This window comes from Osmerus eperlanus, chromosome 18 (assembly GCF_963692335.1).
Source record: "Osmerus eperlanus chromosome 18, fOsmEpe2.1, whole genome shotgun sequence".
Lineage (NCBI taxonomy): Eukaryota > Metazoa > Chordata > Actinopteri > Osmeriformes > Osmeridae > Osmerus > Osmerus eperlanus.
This window is the reverse complement of record NC_085035.1, coordinates 2,018,433-2,036,688: the sequence shown is the minus strand read 5'-3', so window position 1 is coordinate 2,036,688 and position 18,256 is coordinate 2,018,433. Positions and strand designations below refer to the sequence as shown.

At 46.4% G+C, this 18,256-nt stretch overlaps 4 protein-coding genes across 5 annotated transcripts in view; 3 read left to right on the top strand and 1 right to left on the bottom strand.

Moving 5' to 3' along the window:
* The first annotated feature begins 288 nt into the window (after positions 1 to 288).
* ddx56 (DEAD (Asp-Glu-Ala-Asp) box helicase 56) lies at positions 289 to 7,130 on the top strand. The gene is made up of 14 exons (XM_062484021.1): positions 289 to 438; positions 850 to 1,011; positions 1,147 to 1,301; positions 1,599 to 1,769; positions 2,079 to 2,169; positions 2,734 to 2,975; positions 3,351 to 3,503; positions 3,913 to 4,026; positions 4,241 to 4,335; positions 4,447 to 4,520; positions 4,663 to 4,752; positions 4,959 to 5,064; positions 5,183 to 5,286; positions 5,645 to 7,130. Exons 1-14 carry the CDS (start codon positions 385 to 387, stop codon positions 5,762 to 5,764), a joined length of 1,731 nt encoding a protein of 576 aa, XP_062340005.1. The 5' UTR covers positions 289 to 384; the 3' UTR covers positions 5,765 to 7,130.
* LOC134038569 (synaptobrevin homolog YKT6) lies at positions 6,257 to 9,916 on the bottom strand. The gene is made up of 8 exons (XM_062484024.1): positions 9,567 to 9,916; positions 9,236 to 9,347; positions 8,952 to 9,034; positions 8,719 to 8,819; positions 8,268 to 8,372; positions 8,045 to 8,110; positions 7,686 to 7,787; positions 6,257 to 7,423 (listed from the first exon to the last, which is right to left on the bottom strand). The coding sequence occupies exons 2-8, from the start codon at positions 9,337 to 9,339 to the stop codon at positions 7,388 to 7,390; spliced, it is 597 nt and encodes a 198-aa protein (XP_062340008.1). The 5' UTR covers positions 9,340 to 9,347; positions 9,567 to 9,916; the 3' UTR covers positions 6,257 to 7,387.
* On the top strand, positions 9,875 to 13,228 carry ska1 (spindle and kinetochore associated complex subunit 1). 2 transcript variants are annotated; one of them, XM_062484023.1, is made up of 7 exons: positions 9,875 to 10,023; positions 10,526 to 10,618; positions 10,749 to 10,873; positions 10,975 to 11,072; positions 11,659 to 11,796; positions 12,160 to 12,323; positions 12,777 to 13,228. In XM_062484023.1, exons 2-7 carry the CDS (start codon positions 10,531 to 10,533, stop codon positions 12,923 to 12,925), a joined length of 762 nt encoding a protein of 253 aa, XP_062340007.1. In that variant the 5' UTR covers positions 9,875 to 10,023; positions 10,526 to 10,530; the 3' UTR covers positions 12,926 to 13,228. The 2 variants fall into 2 exon arrangements, with proteins under 2 accessions (XP_062340007.1, XP_062340006.1); XM_062484022.1 differs by lacking the exon at positions 9,875 to 10,023 and adding an exon at positions 10,079 to 10,125.
* Positions 13,229 to 13,642: 414 nt separating this feature from the next.
* slc2a11l (solute carrier family 2 member 11, like) overlaps positions 13,643 to 18,256 on the top strand; it is an 8,865-nt gene continuing 4,251 nt past the window's right edge. The window contains exons 1-8 of the mRNA XM_062484810.1: positions 13,643 to 13,760; positions 14,185 to 14,353; positions 14,581 to 14,705; positions 15,041 to 15,170; positions 15,561 to 15,709; positions 15,857 to 16,047; positions 16,221 to 16,331; positions 16,732 to 16,833. Of these exons, the coding sequence (XP_062340794.1) occupies positions 13,643 to 13,760; positions 14,185 to 14,353; positions 14,581 to 14,705; positions 15,041 to 15,170; positions 15,561 to 15,709; positions 15,857 to 16,047; positions 16,221 to 16,331; positions 16,732 to 16,833 (1,095 nt within the window). The remainder of the gene's footprint in view (positions 13,761 to 14,184; positions 14,354 to 14,580; positions 14,706 to 15,040; positions 15,171 to 15,560; positions 15,710 to 15,856; positions 16,048 to 16,220; positions 16,332 to 16,731; positions 16,834 to 18,256) is intronic.

The following is an 18,256-nucleotide window of genomic DNA, read 5'->3' as shown; positions in this document are numbered from 1 at the left end:
AGAGGAGGAAGGACGGGAGAAGTGAACGTTTGAGACGCACCCCCGGTACGCTACTGCAGCAGTCAGCCAAGAGAGGCTAATCAACCTAATTCAGCCGACAAACTAGAAACCCCAAATATGACCGTCTCAGCTGGCCCCTTGTCCCGTAGGATGCCGTAGAACGCCCCCTATCTTCCTAAATCGGTTGTGCGTGCACAAAATAATTATAAATACATTAAATACAATTTTTAAATTACATATTTATCACAGTTTCTTATCAATAAATCAAAACAAAGCATCGTCGTTATATCTTTTAAAATTCCATCGACACGATTGTCTCCTGCATCCACAACGTCGCTGTTACGTCAAATTAAAGCGACCGAAACACGTGTGAAAGCTGCGGAGATGGCTGACAAGTTGCAGTTCCATGAAATGGGTTTGGATGATCGCCTCTTAAAGGTAAAATGTGTTCCCTGTTATTGTGGCTAAATTGTCCACTTAAAGATGGAAACTAAAAACATTAACTTACGGAAAGAGAAAGAGGCAGAGTAATTGGCTGGCTTTTAAAATGAGGCTTAGCTCGTTAGTTAGCTCGCCAGCTACGGTTAGCCAGCCAGCTAGCTAACTAAAGCAAGTGATTTACTACTTAATGATACAAGCCTAAATTAATACCAAGCGACGCCAATTTAAACCCTACACATTTGCAATGACTCGCTGGTTTATATGGGTTACATTCGATTGTTAGCTAGCCAAAAAGTTACTGGCTAGTTATATACACACAACACAAGGCTCAGCTAAAAGGATGTAACCACAGTAGGGATGATGTGTTGTCGTATCATTTATTGCCATTTTTGTAATGTTTTAACTCAGGCGCTCGCAGACTTGGGCTGGGCTCAACCAACCTTGATCCAGGAAAGAGCCATCCCTCTGGCTTTAGAAGGAAAGGACCTTCTGGCTCGAGCCAGGACTGGGTCGGGTAAAACAGCTGCGTACGCCGTTCCTGTCATACAGCGGATCCTTGCCTCTAAACTGGTGAGACATTGTCGACAAGACATCATGTGAAACATTTCGATAAAGTCACCGGAGAGACGCATGCTTTGTTCTTGACATTTCAGCGTGGACATTTTACACGGTTGCGCTAATACTTGTTGTTGCTCTTGTGTTTAGAGTGTCCGCGAGCAGGCAGTGAGGGCTCTAATCCTGGTGCCAACGAAAGAGCTAGGCCAGCAGGTTCAGATTATGATTCGTCAATTGACGGCCTTTTGCGCCAGGGATGTCCGCGTGGCTGATGTCTCCGGCAAGGCTGATCTGTCAGCCCAGAGGTCAGTCTTCAGGAACAACCAGGGGGCAGATCTAAAAGCCTGTGTGATAGACACACAGATAGAACAAATTGTATTTATGCTTGAAAGGAAATTCTGATGTTACGGCACCTCCAATAAAACTGTATTCACAGTATTGCCTACAACAGTTTTTGAAACAACGGTTATGGTATGGTAGACATGATTCACTGTTTGTAATTCTCAGGTTCTTTCAGACTACTTAATTATATTTGTCCTCACAGCTATCAAAACGGTTCAATCGTCTAATTTGTGCTTGATGCTGACTGTTGTTGTGGGCAGACCTGTTCTGATGGAGAAGCCTGACGTGATTGTGGGGACCCCGTCTCGTGTCCTGGCCCACCTAAAAGCCCAGAACCTGGTCCTGCACTCGTCCCTGGAGACCCTGGTCATAGACGAGGCGGACCTTCTGTTCTCCTTCGGCTTCGAGGCCGACCTTAAGAGCCTGCTATGGTGAGAAGAACACATGTGATGTGTATACAGACACTCGTGCATGCTCAAACCACGCTGCTAGTCATTTAGCAGACGCTCTTATCCAGAGCGACTGACAGGAAGTACAGGGACATTCCCCCCGAGGCAAGTAGGGTGAAGTGCCTTGCCAGAGGACACGTCATTTTTCATTGCCGGGGAATCGAACCGGCAACCTTCTGATTAATAGGCCGATTCCCTAACCGCTCAGCTATCTGACTCCTGTCATCACCCAGTCAGTCATACTGACTGGGAGAGTAACACATACTCTCTACTTTGTGTCCTCTTCCACAGTCACCTGCCTAAGATCTACCAGTCATTCCTGATGTCTGCCACATTCAGTGAGGATGTCGAGGCCTTGAAGGAGCTGGTGTTGCATAACCCAGTAAGAGGAACTCGAACATGCACCCCCCGTGTCTGTCTTGGTTTGGCCCCCTCCTAACCCGTGTCTGTCTTGGTTTGGCCCCCTACCCTCCTAACCCGTGTCTGTCTTGGTTTGGCCCCCTCCCCAACTAACCCGTGTCTGTCTTGGTTTGGCCCCCTCCCCTCCTAACCCGTGTCTGTCTTGGTTTGGCCCCCTACCCTCCTAACCCGTGTCTGTCTTGGTTTGGCCCCCTACCCTCCTAACCCGTGTCTGTCTTGGTTTGGCCCCCTACCCTCCTAACCCGTGTCTGTCTTGGTTTGGCCCCCTACCCTCCTAACCCGTGTCTGTCTTGGTTTGGCCCCCTCCCCTCCTAACCCGTGTCTGTCTTGGTTTGGCCCCCTCCCCTCCTAACCCGTGTCTGTCTTGGTTTGGCCCCCTACCCTCCTAACCCGTGTCTGTCTTGGTTTGGCCCCCTCCCCTCCTAACCCGTGTCTGTCTTGGTTTGGCCCCCTCCCCTCCTAACCCGTGTCTGTCTTGGTTTGGCCCCCTCCCCTCCTAACCCGTGTCCCCCCCCCCCTCCTCCAGGTGATCCTCAAGCTCCAGGGCTCCCAGCTCCCAGACAGCAGCCAGCTGCAGCAGTACAGCGTGCAGTGTGAGGAGGAGGAGAAGTTCCTGTTGATATACACCCTGCTGAAGCTGCACCTGGTGCAGGGGAAGACCCTGGTGTTTGTGGGAGCGGTGGACAGGTGCTACAGACTCAAACTGTTCCTGGAACAGTTCAGCATACCAGCCTGCGTTCTCAACTCTGAGCTGCCCGTCCAGTCCAGGTAAAGGGAGGCTAGGTGGGGTGGACGGAGGGTTGGACGGATAAAGTTCCTAGTGGGTCACCGGGTGGAGTGCAAACCACATGTGCTGAGGCAGCAATGCAGCGGCCCGGGTTTGATTCCTGCTAGTCATTTCTGCATGTCTATAACTGTCTCTAATTACATATCTATAACCGTTTCTGTTCGTTGAAGCCACAAAAAAAAAAAATATATATATATATATATATATATAATAAATATATATTTATTATATATATATATAAATATATATTTATTATATATATATATATATATATATAATAAATATATATTTATTATATTAAAAGATCAGAGAAGACATTTCTCTGATTCTCCGCCCCCCCCATCCTTCCTCTCCAGGTGTCACATCATCACTCAGTTCAACCAGGGCTTCTACGATTACATCATAGCCACGGACGAGCAGGGATTGGCTGATCCCACCGCAGCACCACAGACCACCGATGGGAAAGGGAAGAAAAAGAAGAAGAAGAAGAACGCAGGGAAAGGAGGAAGGTATGAGAGAATTCATCCTGGACAGGAAATGAGGGTGGAAAAGTCAGAGGAGTCAGATGGTTGAGCGGTTAGGGAATCGGGCTCCTAATCAGAAGGTTGCCGGCTCGATTCACGGTTGTGCAAAAAAAGACATTCCCCCTACTTGCCTCGGGGGAATGTCCCTGTACTTACTGTAAGTCGCTCTGGATAAGAGCATCTGCTAAATGACTAAATGTAAATGAGAAGTCAGTGAATAGTGTGTAATTTAGTTACCTAAGGTCCTGTACATGAAATGTTTTGTTTGAGCATGATTGGATTAGTGTGTGGTCTCAGTTGAGGAGGGGTTTCGCGCCCCTAAAAGAACAGGAGGTAGCAACTCTTTGCGTCTGGAGTGGACTGCTTGTTAACCTCTGGATGTCGCTGTTTGCAGAGTCAAGGACAAGGAGTATGGGGTCTCCAGAGGAGTCGACTTCCAAAACGTCGCTAACGTCATCAACTTCGACTTCCCCGATTCAGTAGAATCCTACATACATCGAGTGGGACGGTAAATTATTCTGCACTCTGAAATATAAACGAAGGCTACTAAAATTTCAAGTGATGTGATGAAATCATTTCTAGGGCTACTCTAATCCAGTCAAAATATTTTTATCTTGGCTGAGAAAAATAATGTTTTGTGTGCAGATTTGAGTTCTTATTGAAATGACTCCTTATGTCTTTATAAAGTAAATGACTTTGCCCTGGTGTGTGTCCTCTCACAGAACGGCCAGAGCAGACAACCTCGGCTCAGCGCTCACATTCGTCACTCACACACAGCTGGCGCTCCTGAAGGAGGTGGAGGACGCCCTCACTGGAGGTACACACACACACACAGGTTTCTTTAGCTGGAAACAAATTGGAGAGGTAGGAATGTGTTGGTGGTCTCAGCTGTTCCAGCTGATAGGCTGACTGGATCTTCTCTTGTCAGACAACGCTGAATCCGCGGTGAAGCCTTTTGGATTCAAGATGGAGGAGATCGAGGGCTTCAGGTACAGGTGTCGGGTACGTGAAGTCACGGATTAACTACACAGACGTGCCAGCAGATTACGGATTGAGACCTGTGTTTGGATGATCTTGCTGTCCTGAGTGATGTGTTCAGCTACTGTACTCTACAAACAAGCCTTCTGTGTGTGTGTCCACTTAGGATGCCATGCGGTCTGTAACCAAGCAGGCAGTGAGAGAGGCCAGACTGAAGGAGATCAAACAAGAACTGCTCAACTCAGAGAAACTAAAGGTGGGTATAAAGAAACGAGCATGGCTATTATAGATTCCCAGGGTTTGAAAACAACGTAAACGCATTGTTTGCTGTATGCTTTCTGCAGTTGTATAGTAAGAGCTTGTAAATTGTACAAATTGAAGTTGATTGTTTCCTTCCCCAGCCTAATTGAAGATGTTTTGTAAATAATGATTTTTGCTGACACTGATTCTGTCGCCTCTCAGACGTACTTTGAGGACAATCCCCGAGACCTGCAGTTGCTGAGACATGACAAAGATTTGCACCCTGCTATAATAAAACCCCATCTGAAGAACGTCCCAGATTACCTCAGTAAGACATGACTGATGCATGTAAAAGCTACAGAACCAAATATTCAGCATAATGGAGGACTTAAAAATATAAATGACACACGTGAAACAGCTATAGTAATGTTGTTGATCTCTCCCAGTTCCACCGATGCTGAGGGGTGTGGCCAACTCTTTCTCGGGAAAGAGGAAAAAGAGGAGAAACGACAAACCAAAACCAGCAGGTGTCATAAAGACTCCCTTTAAAGTGAGTATAATTTGAGGGGGGAACGAATGTTATATAGGGGAGTCAGGTGGCTGAGCGGTGAGGGAATCGGGCTAGTAATCCGAAGGTTGCCAGTTCGATTCCCGGCCGTGCCAACTGACGTTGTGTCCTTGGGCAAGGCACTTAAACCTACTTGCCTCGGGGAGAATGTCCCTGTACTTACTGTAAGTCGCTCTGGATAAGAGCATCTGCTAAATGACTAAATGTTATATAGTTTTTTTTTTAGTTTTTTTTTCTTGGAAGTGATGTGTGGTCTGAAAGTTGAATGTAAAAATGAAATGTGTGTGGTGTGACATTAACCATGACCCAACCCGGCCCTTCCTTTTCACTTCACCTGCAGAAGAACCTCAGAGGCAAGAATCCCCTGAAGACTTTCCGCTTCACCGGAGGGGCCAGTAAAGGGGTTGGTCGAGGGGCAAGTAAAGGGGCTGGTCGAGGTGCCAAGACCGGCAAACACTAGGCTTCAGTGTACATCAATAACGGAATTTTCAATATAAACTCAACAATGACATTAACCGAGGACGCAACAGCCTTCAGTCCATCTAGAGGCTGAAGGTACACCAGGAAGCTGTCACCTGTCGGATGGGTCGCCTTGTGTTGAGTTGGAAATGTTTTGTTTGGAAGTGCCTTTCTCTGTGAACGCAGCATGTTTGAGTAACTGAGGATTCTGTGGTATACCTGGTAGTGGGTTTTGTCTAAGCCTCAGACCAGATTCTCTCTGCCTCAGTCCTGATGGAGTTTCCAATGCTGTTTTCAGAGTTGTGCTCTGGTTGAGAGTGAGTCTGCTATTACAGATTTTGTATTTAATACTAAATGGTTCACATTTGTATAAAATAGTACGTGCTCTATAAAATAGTACGTGCTCTTAAGTGTATTAGCTATTTGTCAATGTATCTCGCCTCAATTCTTTGAGAATCTCTGGATTTTTGAAGAAAATAAAACAAAATGATGGTATCGTTTGAATAATTTATTTAATCGTAATGACAATTTCTAATTTGTTTCACGTGTAATACTATGTATGGGTGAGAGGACTCAGAACATTCGAAACGAAGTAGAAGATAAAGCAAACATTTCTCCATGTATGGTTTGTACTCTGGTGAAGACACCGTTGTTTATGGCTATATTAAAGTAGATTTAGAAAATGTGACAAGAAACAAAGAAGGCACAAAGATAGGTAGATAAGCCTGCCAGAACAATTAGTTTAACAAGGTAACCCCTCATTTATACAGATATATAAAGACTACTTTAAGAAACATTGCCATTTAGTACACAACAGTTGCTGTCTGCATAATAAATATGTGATCAAAGAACCAAACACTCATCTTACATTTCAGGTCTTGGGAAATGTCCATTGCCTTGTTTGAACCATTTCTCACACGTATTAACTTAATACGGCCCAGATTTAAATCATGTAAAACACTCACACATTTAAGGCTTCAGACGTCATTCTGCATGTACGCAGAAGGCAACTGGTTTCTAAATCGTGTACTTTTCCAACATCAGGAATGTCTAGAATTCAGCCAGTAGCAGCTTGATGCACCTCGCAATCAAGTCACATTCATCTTGTTGTACAAACTGGTTACACAACTGATCATCCCACAATTTTCAATGAACAGCGCTTAATTGAATCCCAAATGCAATACTGAACAAACCACCATCACATCTCATCGCCATTAGACAGGTACACACAGTATAGGTACAGGTAATCTTTGCGGTAAGATCCCTCACCGAGAGCTTTGACATACGCAGGCTATCAACTCGCAGGTCTGACAACCGCGCACACACCCGCTGCTCAACGAGACAGCCAATCAAAGCACAGGACATTGGAGTGTGTTCAAAAACAGGGAGTTCAAACCAGAGAGACACAGAGAGGAAGGTGAAAGCCATCAGTCTAGAGTTTGAACCCTCACTTTCACACGAGGACATACAGCTACCAGAAACCAACATTGAGATTGACCCTCTGTCCCTCGCACAGGCCTGCTGACTCGAGGCATGTTCAGTGAGACCAGGGAGGGAGACCAGGGAGGGAGAGAGTAGTGAGACAGGAGGGAGGGTCCAGGAGGTTCAGATACGTCCAGCAGCTCTACATGACTTCGCAGCAAGAGTTCTGTTTCCGTGCCTGGGACACACACACACACACAGAGAGAGAGGATGTCAGACTTCGCACCTTGTTCGAATTGATCCAAATAATCTTTCTGTAACTCTTTACAATCAATGTCACAAAGGGCTTCACAGTTGCCAAATGGATCGACAATAGAGGTTCAACCTACATCTACACAGAAAACTAAGAACTAAAAATGGTCTGCATGATGGTACGGTTACATATTCACACCTGGAGATCGTAATGAAGAAATGTAATCTGAAAGGGATCTTGTGCTTACGGTCTTGTAGAAGGCTTTGGACTGGTTGCCCAGGTGTTCTGACTTTTGCACCAGATCATCCAGCTTCTCCCCTCTCTCCAACAGAGACTCCATAGTGTTGTGCTGAAGAGAGAGAGAGAGCGAGAGAGAGAGCGAGAGAGAGCGAGAGCGAGAGCGAGAGCGAGAGCGAGAGCGAGAGCGAGAGCGAGAGCGAGAGCGAGAGCGAGAGAGAGAGAGAGAGAGAGAGAGAGAGAGAGAGAGAGAGAGAGAGAGAGAGAGAGAGAGAGAGAGAGAGAGAGAGAGAGAGGGGGCTGTCAGCCGACCAAACACACCACCAGGCCCGGGAACCACACTGTTTACGTACGGCAAAGCAAACCAACCAGAATTATTTTGGTTTCGTCCAGTTCAGCTTGCACTTTGCTCATGGCATCCGCTTCTCTGGGATTCTATAAAGACACAACCGCAGGGAGCTTGTTCACGTACAAATACGTTGTTTTGAACTCTTGAGTATATATAGAAAAGTAAATATTAATACAGATGGAGTTAGATATAATGGAAGCACATGCAGCAACTAGTCTGTTTTGTATAAGAGACATGGTAGACCTGGTACTTGGCCAGATAGCCGTCTAGGGCTGTGTATTGGATGGTGTCAGGAGATCCAGAAGGCCAGTCAATACTGCCCACCTGCCTGGAGAACTCCTCTAAGACCTGGGAGAGAAGAGATCAGAGCATTACAGGACTTGGAGAGGAGGAGTCTACAGCACTGGTCACACAGCGATGCACAATTATAATCCCTTAACGATCTTCTCTGTAAATCCTCGCCCATGCTTTGTCAACATTCTGAGATAGATTTACGCTATATATAGAACATGTTTATCTGTAAATAAACGTTGTGCTTCCCAATGGCTTTCTTATAAAGACCTGTAAGAAGTTCTATGCTACAGTAATGCCAAATCACATGACCATGACATAACACCTTTGGTTGTTAGCCAAGCCTCTGATTAGAGCCCCTTCAGTTGTTTAGCTGTTGAGAAGTGAAAACGTCACGTCTTACCTTATCTAGTAGGGTAAAACAGACTCTCGAGGGGTACTCCCCATCCGCAATCACCACAGCTCCAAGGTTGTCGTTCCGCACATAAACATGACACAGGTACTCTGAGAGAACACACACACACACACGGACGTTTAGACTAGGCGGCTTCTCAGCAAGGTCCTGGGTTCGATTGCCGCTTTGAGTTTGCCTGCTGCAAAACACATTGCGTGTTTTCGACAGTCAAATTCACCAACCTTGTTCTTTGACCGAAGCTCTACTGCCAACTGAAGACCGTTCCACTATCAGTGCACTGGTGAATGTCATGAATTCCTGAACACTTGAGACATACAAAGAAAAAGAATGTGCTGGATCAGGATATTGTCTCGACTGTGTCGGATAAATTATCCATCAGTCAAAAGACCAGAATATGATCGCAAAATGCCATATGCTACCGATAACAAAATACGATACTTGGAGCAATTTGTCAACTACAACTAATTAAATTAATTTGGTGAGGAGACACGACTTAAAGACTCACCTGGACCGCTGGAAAAAGCTGAAGGATGACAGGTCATAAGCAGCCTTAAGCAAGTTGGACTTGGTGGTCCCCTTGTATAGCACACTCAGACTGTACAGTTTCATTCTATTTTCTGAAGCAACAGGGAGAAAATGCTTAAAACAACTTGGCTGACAGCTTCATTTACAGTCGGCGTTTTAGCTAAGTTAGCTGATGAGTTTGTGGGTATTTACTATTAATGTAACTCAGTGTTGTCTAGTTATACGACAGTAGCACTGGGCAAGCTAGAACTACTTTACCTGGTACACGAAACACGTATCTGTTTTAATCAACATTGTTTTAATCAACGTACCTTGTTGTTTTCTCTTTCCAAACTTGACCCCCTGTTTTATACCGAAAGCGAGACCAACTCAGACAGCGCTAGCGGGTAGTAGCTAAACTTGTGGGTAAGCTAGCTAACCTAACAATAGCTACCTGTGGAGTTTCAGGGAAATACTTCGTTTGCTGGGACGGGTGTTTTGTTAGATTAAATAAATCGATAAAAAAATATTTTCGCGTCAAGGTAGTCTTTTTCAACAACAAACCAAATCGAAATAACTTTATATCGCTGAAGCTGTCGTTGTGATTACCTAGCAAGCTCAGCTACCAAGCTCAGCTATGTACAAGACTTCCAATAGCATTATGGCATAGCCACATAGCCGCTTGCCCGTACTTTTTGCGCATGACAGGAAGCGGTAACTCGTTTGATTGACCGGAGGATTTGAACGTTGGCGCGGAGCGAAAAAGGACGGACGGTAACAACACCGTACGTAAGTAAACTGGGTTACACAATTTTTCACTTTCACACGCTTCAGTTGTTTCGCCACCTGCAAAGGTAGCCATTTCTATGTGCATTCTGTCACAAACGTTGGGTGAATACTGCTTTTGTAGTACTGTAGTACTAGCCAGCCAGCACTAGCTAGGCTACAGTACAGTACTAAACTGGTTAACGCTACATGATTCAACTACTGCCATTTGTAGTGGGTAGTTAAATACTACTAGACAAGTTATCTAAATATGTGAATAGTCTAGTGTATCTTATGTTGAGCAAGGGAATAAGAGTGAGGAGGAGAGAGGTCGCTTTTAATTTTCCTAATATTTTGATGGCGTCATTTGATGTCTTCACCGGTGTTTTGATCGTGTTGCTAAATCTGGTGATAAGTTATACAAAGTGGCTAAAACTGTCCACGGAGTCACAAAAGCACAAACGAAGACGACTTCTGACGGCTACTCGGGTGCTCAAAGTAAATCCATTCATGTTTTTTCTTTCAGGGACAATGAGTCATTGCGAGCTAGAAGCCGTAACCCAGCATATAAACGACAGGATTGTAGCCATACGACGGGTCTTGGAACTGAGAATAATTGGTATACTGGCTTTTTTACTGATACTGATGGAAGCATGCCTTGTTTGATGATGTAAAACGGACATGTATCCGCTTTGCACTTTTCTATATTACGTCATATAACGTGTATTTCGTTTTCTTTGAATATTAAGCGAAAGATGTGGAGAAGGGTCCTATTCTTAGGAAAATTGGGCAAGGAATCGTGGCAACAGATGGCCTCCTTGATCAGTTTGAGAAATGTATTGGTCGCCAAAGAGACCTCCTGACGCATCTAAAGGTATGGCTTTCATCACACTGAGTTTTTGTGTGATCCATCTATCCCAAGTATTTCAGTTCATTAAATGTCTTCTGATGCCGGTAATGATTGACATTTCACAGGAGCTTGAGGAGTTCTTCAAAGAGGACGTGAGGAATGGGAAACATCTGAAGGATAACATGCCCACACACATGCCTAGGAAGGGACAGCCACTAGTCATGTAAGCACGCTAGGTATTATACACACTACACCACATACTATATACTTTATGCACTCTTTAAACGTTGCTTGGATAAATGCATTTGAATGAATGTAGAGTATATGTTTTTGTGATGAAGTGGCCATACATGTTTTGTTAGTGACAGCGATAGTGTGTTCCTGAACATGTGCAAACTGTGTCAGTGTTCCAACTACAGAATCATAAAGGCCATGAAAGTTTGCACAGACAAGGAATTTACTGTGGCAGGATTGGAAGGTGCATACATTAAACATATAGGAATCTTAAAAACTTAAATATGTGGTCTAACTATACTAAAGGTACATAGTCCAGCAAATACTAAAGCTATTTAGAATTAAAATATAGAAAAAACTATAAAGTAGCCATAATTTACAATATAATATAAAAATACTAAATATTACAAAAAATACAAATAGTACAAAAGATCCAAATTGTGTAATATAGTGAAAATTGCAATGTGTTTAAAGTCATTAAAGTCAGTGTGAACCCTTGGCCTTGTTGAAGAGGCCAACAGCGACTGGAGGACTTAGTTCCTCTCCTGTGTTTCGTCTTTTGCGTCGTGTCTCAGTGGAGAAGCGCCTGCCTTGTGTCAGACTGGACCCGTGGACACCCCCCCCTCTCAGCCGGAGAACCCCAGGAAGACCTCCAAAAACCACATCAGAGAGATGCCGTTCATCACGATAACAGAATTTGAGAACATCCCTCAGTGAGTCCCTCTCATCGACATCCCCAAACACGCATTATGTACACTGAATATATCCTCAAACTTCACATTAGCAAAGACTACTCACGGCTAACACCGTCTAGACCAGTGGTTCTCAATCTTTTTGGGCTTTAGAACCCCCATTTCCTGATTTCCGAATCCAAGTACCCCCTATACCAGTATACTTATATTGTATAAAAACATATTTACACCCACATTTTCATGATGCACTTTCATATTTTCCACTTTCTCTTACCTACCCCTAGGGTTACGTGTACCCCCATGTGAGAAACACTAGTCTAGATGGCCTTGTGGGATTCAGTTCAGTTTTCCTCCATGCCACACGTCCACACTGTGCCCCTCCAGGTACATGAAAGGCCGCATGTCGTTTGACCAGCTGAACGCCGCCGTGCAGAGCCTTAACTCAGCGGTGACAGGGAAATACAAGATCCTCCAGCAGAAGACTATGAACAACGCCACACGCAAGCTCCACCAGCGCTTTAAGGATGAGGAGACCAAGGACACTAAAGGTATAAGGTGGGGTCAGGTGGCTGAGGGAATCGGGCTAGTAATCAGAAGGTTGCCGGTTCGATTCCCGGCCCTGCAAAATGACGTTGTGTCCTTGGGCAAGGCACTTCACCCTACTTGCCTTGGGGGAATGTCCCTGTACTTACTGTAAGTCGCTCTGGATAAGAGCGTCTGCTAAATGACTAAATGTAAATGTATCAAATGTGAAGAGGTCCAAAGGGGTTGGAAGTTTCTGTACATTTTCAGGTACAGTACAGTACATTACACTCACTGAGGATGTGGTCTGTAACAGGAGATGCAACCTGCTTTGTATGCATGGGTTGCGTGACGGTAGTAATACTTAACTGAACCTTTGCCCTAGCAAAGGTTGAATCATTCACCTGTCGGACACAGTGTCACGGCTCTTGCATCAAAAGACGGTGTCTCGCTGACTCACACGCGTTTCTCTCCGAAAGGTCAGCATTTCGTGGTGGAGGCCGACATTAAGGAATTCACTCAGCTGAAGGTGGACAAGCGTTTCCAGGGCATCCTCAACATGCTTCGTCACTGCCAGCGGCTCCGCGAACTCAGGGGAGGAGGGATCACACGCTATGTCCTGCTCTAGGCCGCCAGACGAGGAGAGGGAGGAGGAGGAGAGATTGGATGGATCACGAGGGAAGGAGAGAGAGATGGAGAGATGGAGAAGGAAATGGGGAGAGAGAAGGAGAGAAGGAGAAAGAAACTGAGAGAGACTCAGGACTTTAAGGGCCTTGGTGGAAATATTTTTAAACATTTGGTTTAGGTTGTGTGACAAGTATTATCTGTAAATCAAAGATGATTGGATCTACTATAGTATCCATGTGATGATAAAAGTAACTGTAACTGCTCTATGTAGATGTCAGAAATAAATTAATTTGTGAAATAGTTTTTCAGATTTCTAGGGTTGTCTTGTCATTTCTAAAAATGGTTTCACATCAATTATTCTAATCTAGAAAGCTATATTTCCTTATTTGGAATTAGTGTTCAAACGTTATAAAGTCTCTTTGTAAGGCAGCAAATAGCTTACTGTAATTATACTTATTTTTGTGCTTCTGTTTTCAAAGTTAATTATTTCTGACTGCAGTTATACTTCACCTCACACAGTATAACATTTCGTGATACATTGCGTCTGGCACATCACCTAGTAGCGAGAGAAGAGCTATGTCACATGCCTTGACACTCCTGGTAAGAGGTGATTTTTGGTGTTTTGTGAAAAATACTGTGACGAATCAATGTTCAAGCTTTGCTAGTATGCTAGATGTGATGGTTTACACAGTGCTGTTTAAAAAAAAATATATTTCCCATGTTCGTTGCACAGAGCGAGAGCCCTCTTCTTATTGTTGCGATTTTTGTCACCGGGATTGGTGGGACGTTCCAGTATGGGTTTCAAATTTCCGTTATGACTTCACCCTCCTCTGTAAGTTAAATGCTCCATAATACATTTTATAAATTGTGAATAAAAAAAACAACATTCCAATAGCCTACTCCACTCTTAATGGCTTTGTCAAAGCGAAGGAGCGCCAAAAAGATTAAAACTATGACTTAAAATGTCAAATGAACTGCAGAAGTGAAACTATTGAATGACAGTGCGGCCGCGTAGTTCATTAACCCTTGTGCTGCCTTCGGGTCACATGACCCAAAGGTTCATAACGAACCATCGTTGTGTTTACCCAATTGTACCCAATACAAAAACATATAAAATAATTTTCTTTTAACCTTTGCAATGTGGGGGTCTGAGACAGCCCAACGGTTAAAAGAAAATGCTTCACTTTGTTTTTGTATGCGGTAAAGTTGTCGCAATACGACGGTGGGTCACAATGACTGATGGGTCAGAACGACCCGAAGATAACACAAGGGTTAAGGATCTGGTGAACGCAACCTGTGAGCAGCGGTACGGTCTCTCCCTGGGACCCCAGGAGATCAACCTCATCTGGTCTTTCCTCGTCTCCGTGTTCTGCATCGGGGGTCTCCTGGGGACTCTGTGTGCTGGAAAGCTAACGGCAGCATACGGAAGGTAAAGACCATAACAGTTCCGACACTTTCCAGCGTAAAAGGAAAGTGGGTTCATTGTGTTACGACAAATTACTTTCAATGTTTTTTTTTTATCATCCAACATGGAATCACTACCCCCGCACTGCCGCTAATTGGGAACGTGTCCCTAATGTCTGCAGCTAAACGTTTATGCCCATTGTTAAATTAGCCTCCTGTAAATCAGCATTGCTCTTTGTGTCTTCCCCTCAGGAAGAGATGCCTGTTCTTGAACAACTTTGTGGCCATTAGCGCCGCTGTGCTGATGCTGCTCAGCAAAACGGCCATGTCGTTTGAGATGATCCTTGTGGGACGATTCCTGTATGGCGTAAATGCAGGTAACCGCCCCGAGTCAAGTTAAGAAACTGCATCGCCGATATGTAGGACATGAGCACAGGCCTGCGACCTAATCGAAATAAATAAGATAATATAGAGGGGGAGCAAAATTGTAGGATGTATTCAACTCCAATAAAACACTTGCTTTAAAAAAAAATCTATTTAAACTCAATCCTCAATTACCATGCCCCCTGTTCTATACTACAACAGTATGTTATATTAGTGCTAGTGGAAATGAACCATGCTACTACATTTAACTTCCTGGAAATGAATGTTCCCCATATGCGTGTGTGTGTTGTCTGTGTGTGTGTGTGTTGTATGTGTGTGTGTTGTGCAGGTGTCAGTCTCAGTGTTCACACCATGTACCTGGTGGAGTGCGCTCCCAAGAGGCTGCGGGGCATGGTGGGCGTGTCTGTCGCAACCTTTATCTCCCTGGGGAAGTTCTGTGGTCAGCTCCTGGGACTCAGGTGAGCTGGGGGTCAGAGGTCAACTGAGGGGTTAGCCGTAAGGTGGCTATCCGGTGATTTGGAGGCCATCTGTGAAACAGAGTCTTCTGTTCAGGGGTGTCAGTTTGTTTTCAAATGTGGACAGATTTATTAACAACTGAGGATGCTGCCGTTAAATATAATTTTCATAAATAAATAAAAAAGTGTCTGCGAGGGGGCAGATTTGCAGTTTTCCTAAAAGCAGGTGTGACACATACCTCCCTGGCTCTGTGGCTGTCCTGTTCTGTGTACTTAAATGTTATGTTATGCCAGGTTGCTTTGCATTATCTTGTCCTAAGAATTTCAGTGCCCAGTCTGACCCTGTGTTGTTCTGTGCATCTGACAATAAAAGACTTGAACTTGTCCTGGCAGTGAGCTGTTGGGGACAGAGACAGGCTGGCCTTGGCTCCTGGCGTTCTGCGGTGCCACGGCAACGCTCCAGCTCCTCTCCCTGCCCCTCCTTCCAGAGTCTCCCCGCTACCTGCTGCTGGACAGGGGCGACCGGCAGGGCTGTGAGAAAGGCAAGCTTCAAAGCTGTGACACGGGACGGTGCTGGAGTCACGGACGTGATTGGACTTGTTCTTGTCTGCCTGTGTTTTCATGTGTGTGTTGGTGTCTGTATCTGTGTGTCTACGTGTGTGTGTGTGTGTGTGTGTGTGTGTGTGTAGCCCTCCGCAGGCTGTGGGGCAGCAGCAGGGACCATGGCGGGGAGGTGGAGGAGATGCTGCAGGAACACGCCGCCCAGCAGGGGGTCCGCACGCACACCGTGCTGCAGCTGCTCCTGGAGCGCAGCCTGCGGTGGCAGCTCGCCACGGTCCTCGTCACCTTCTCCGCCCTGCAGCTGTGTGGCATCAACGCTGTGAGCCGCGCCCAGCGCCCACATCAGTTCCGTGTCAGTCGCGAAGAAGTGCTTAGTGGTTAGAGGTTTTTGACCGCGGATCGAGGGGGTCGCAGGTTCAAATTCCATCTTGAAAAGCGTCTGCTTGATTAAGACGTTGTTATCATCCCTGTGTGTGTGGTTCTCCTCTCCAGGTGTACCTGTACTCCTTTGATGTGTTCCGAGAGGCAGGTATCCCCGCCCACCAGCTGCGCCACGTCGCCTTGGGAACGGGGCTGTGCGAGATCTCCGTCTCCGTGGCTTGTGTGAGTCACGGCAAAACTCGGACGCAACATCTCTCTCCACCCCCCACCCTGCCGTCCTACGGTTCAGCACTGCAGTTCTGGACAACCATTGGACAGTGTTCACCATGGGAGACCAATAATTCGCAAACAAGTTATAGCTTAGTGGTTAGAGGATCTGACCTGCAGATTGAGGGGTCGCAGGTTCAAATCGTCCCCGAAAAATTATACGCTTCTGTAGGCTTTCTCTTGTTTCTTCCCGCAGTGTCCCGGACGCATCGGCAAACAAACATAGTCATAGACACACTGGCCAAGTACAACTCACTGGTTATCGTGGGACCACAGCGCCCCCGTGTGGTATGTCAGTGTAGTGCACAGCAGTGCTCAGACTGCTAATCCTGTTTGTTGCCTGTACCTGCTGCAGGTGATGGTGATCGAGAGCACAGGGAAGAAGCTACTTCTCTTTAGAGGATTACTCTGCATGGCTGGCACCTTGGGGCTCCTGACCATCACTCTTTACCTGCAGGTGAGAGAGGCTGTCACGCTACACACACACACTGCAGGTGAGAGAGGCTGTCACGCTACACACACACACTGCAGGTGAGAGAGGCTGTCACGCTACACACACACACTGCAGGTGAGAGAGGCTGTCACGCTACACACACACACTGCAGGTGAGAGAGGCTGTCACGCTACACACACACACTGCAGGTGAGAGAGGCTGTCACGCTACACACACACACTGCAGGTGAGAGAGGCTGTCACGCTACACACACACACACTGCAGGTGAGAGAGGCTGTCACGCTACACACACACACTGCAGGTGAGAGAGGCTGTCACGCTACACACACACACACTGCAGGTGAGAGAGGCTGTCACGCTACACACACACACTGCAGGTGAGAGAGGCTGTCACGCTACACACACACACTGCAGGTGAGAGAGGCTGTCACGCTACACACACACACACTGCAGGTGAGAGAGGCTGTCATGCTACACACACACACTGCAGGTGAGAGAGGCTGTCACGCTACTACACACACTGCAGGAGAGAGAGGCTGTCACGCTACACACACACACTGCAGGTGAGAGAGGCTGTCACGCTACACACACACACTGCAGGTGAGAGAGGCTGTCACGCTACACACACACACTGCAGGTGAGAGAGGCTGTCACGCTACACACACACACTGCAGGTGAGAGAGGCTGTCACGCTACACACACACACACTGCAGGTGAGAGAGGCTGTCACGCTACACACACACACACTGCAGGTGAGAGAGGCTGTCACGCTACACACACACACACTGCAGGTGAGAGAGGCTGTCACGCTACACACACACACACACACTGCAGGTGAGAGAGGCTGTCACGCTACACACACACACACTGCAGGTGAGAGAGGCTGTCACGCTACACACACACACTGCAGGTGAGAGAGGCTGTCACGCTACACACACACACTGCAGGTGAGAGAGGCTGTCACGCTACACACACACACTGCAGGTGAGAGAGGCTGTCACGCTACACACACACACTGCAGGTGAGAGAGGCTGTCACGCTACACACACACACTGCAGGTGAGAGAGGCTGTCACGCTACACACACACACACTGCAGGTGAGAGAGGCTGTCACGCTACACACACACACTGCAGGTGAGAGAGGCTGTCACGCTACACACACACACTGCAGGTGAGAGAGGCTGTCACGCTACACACACACACTGCAGGTGAGAGAGGCTGTCACGCTACACACACACACACTGCAGGTGAGAGAGGCTGTCACGCTACACACACACACTGCAGGTGAGAGAGGCTGTCACGCTACTACACACACTGCAGGAGAGAGAGGCTGTCACGCTACACACACACACTGCAGGTGAGAGAGGCTGTCACGCTACACACACACACTGCAGGTGAGAGAGGCTGTCACACTACACACACACAC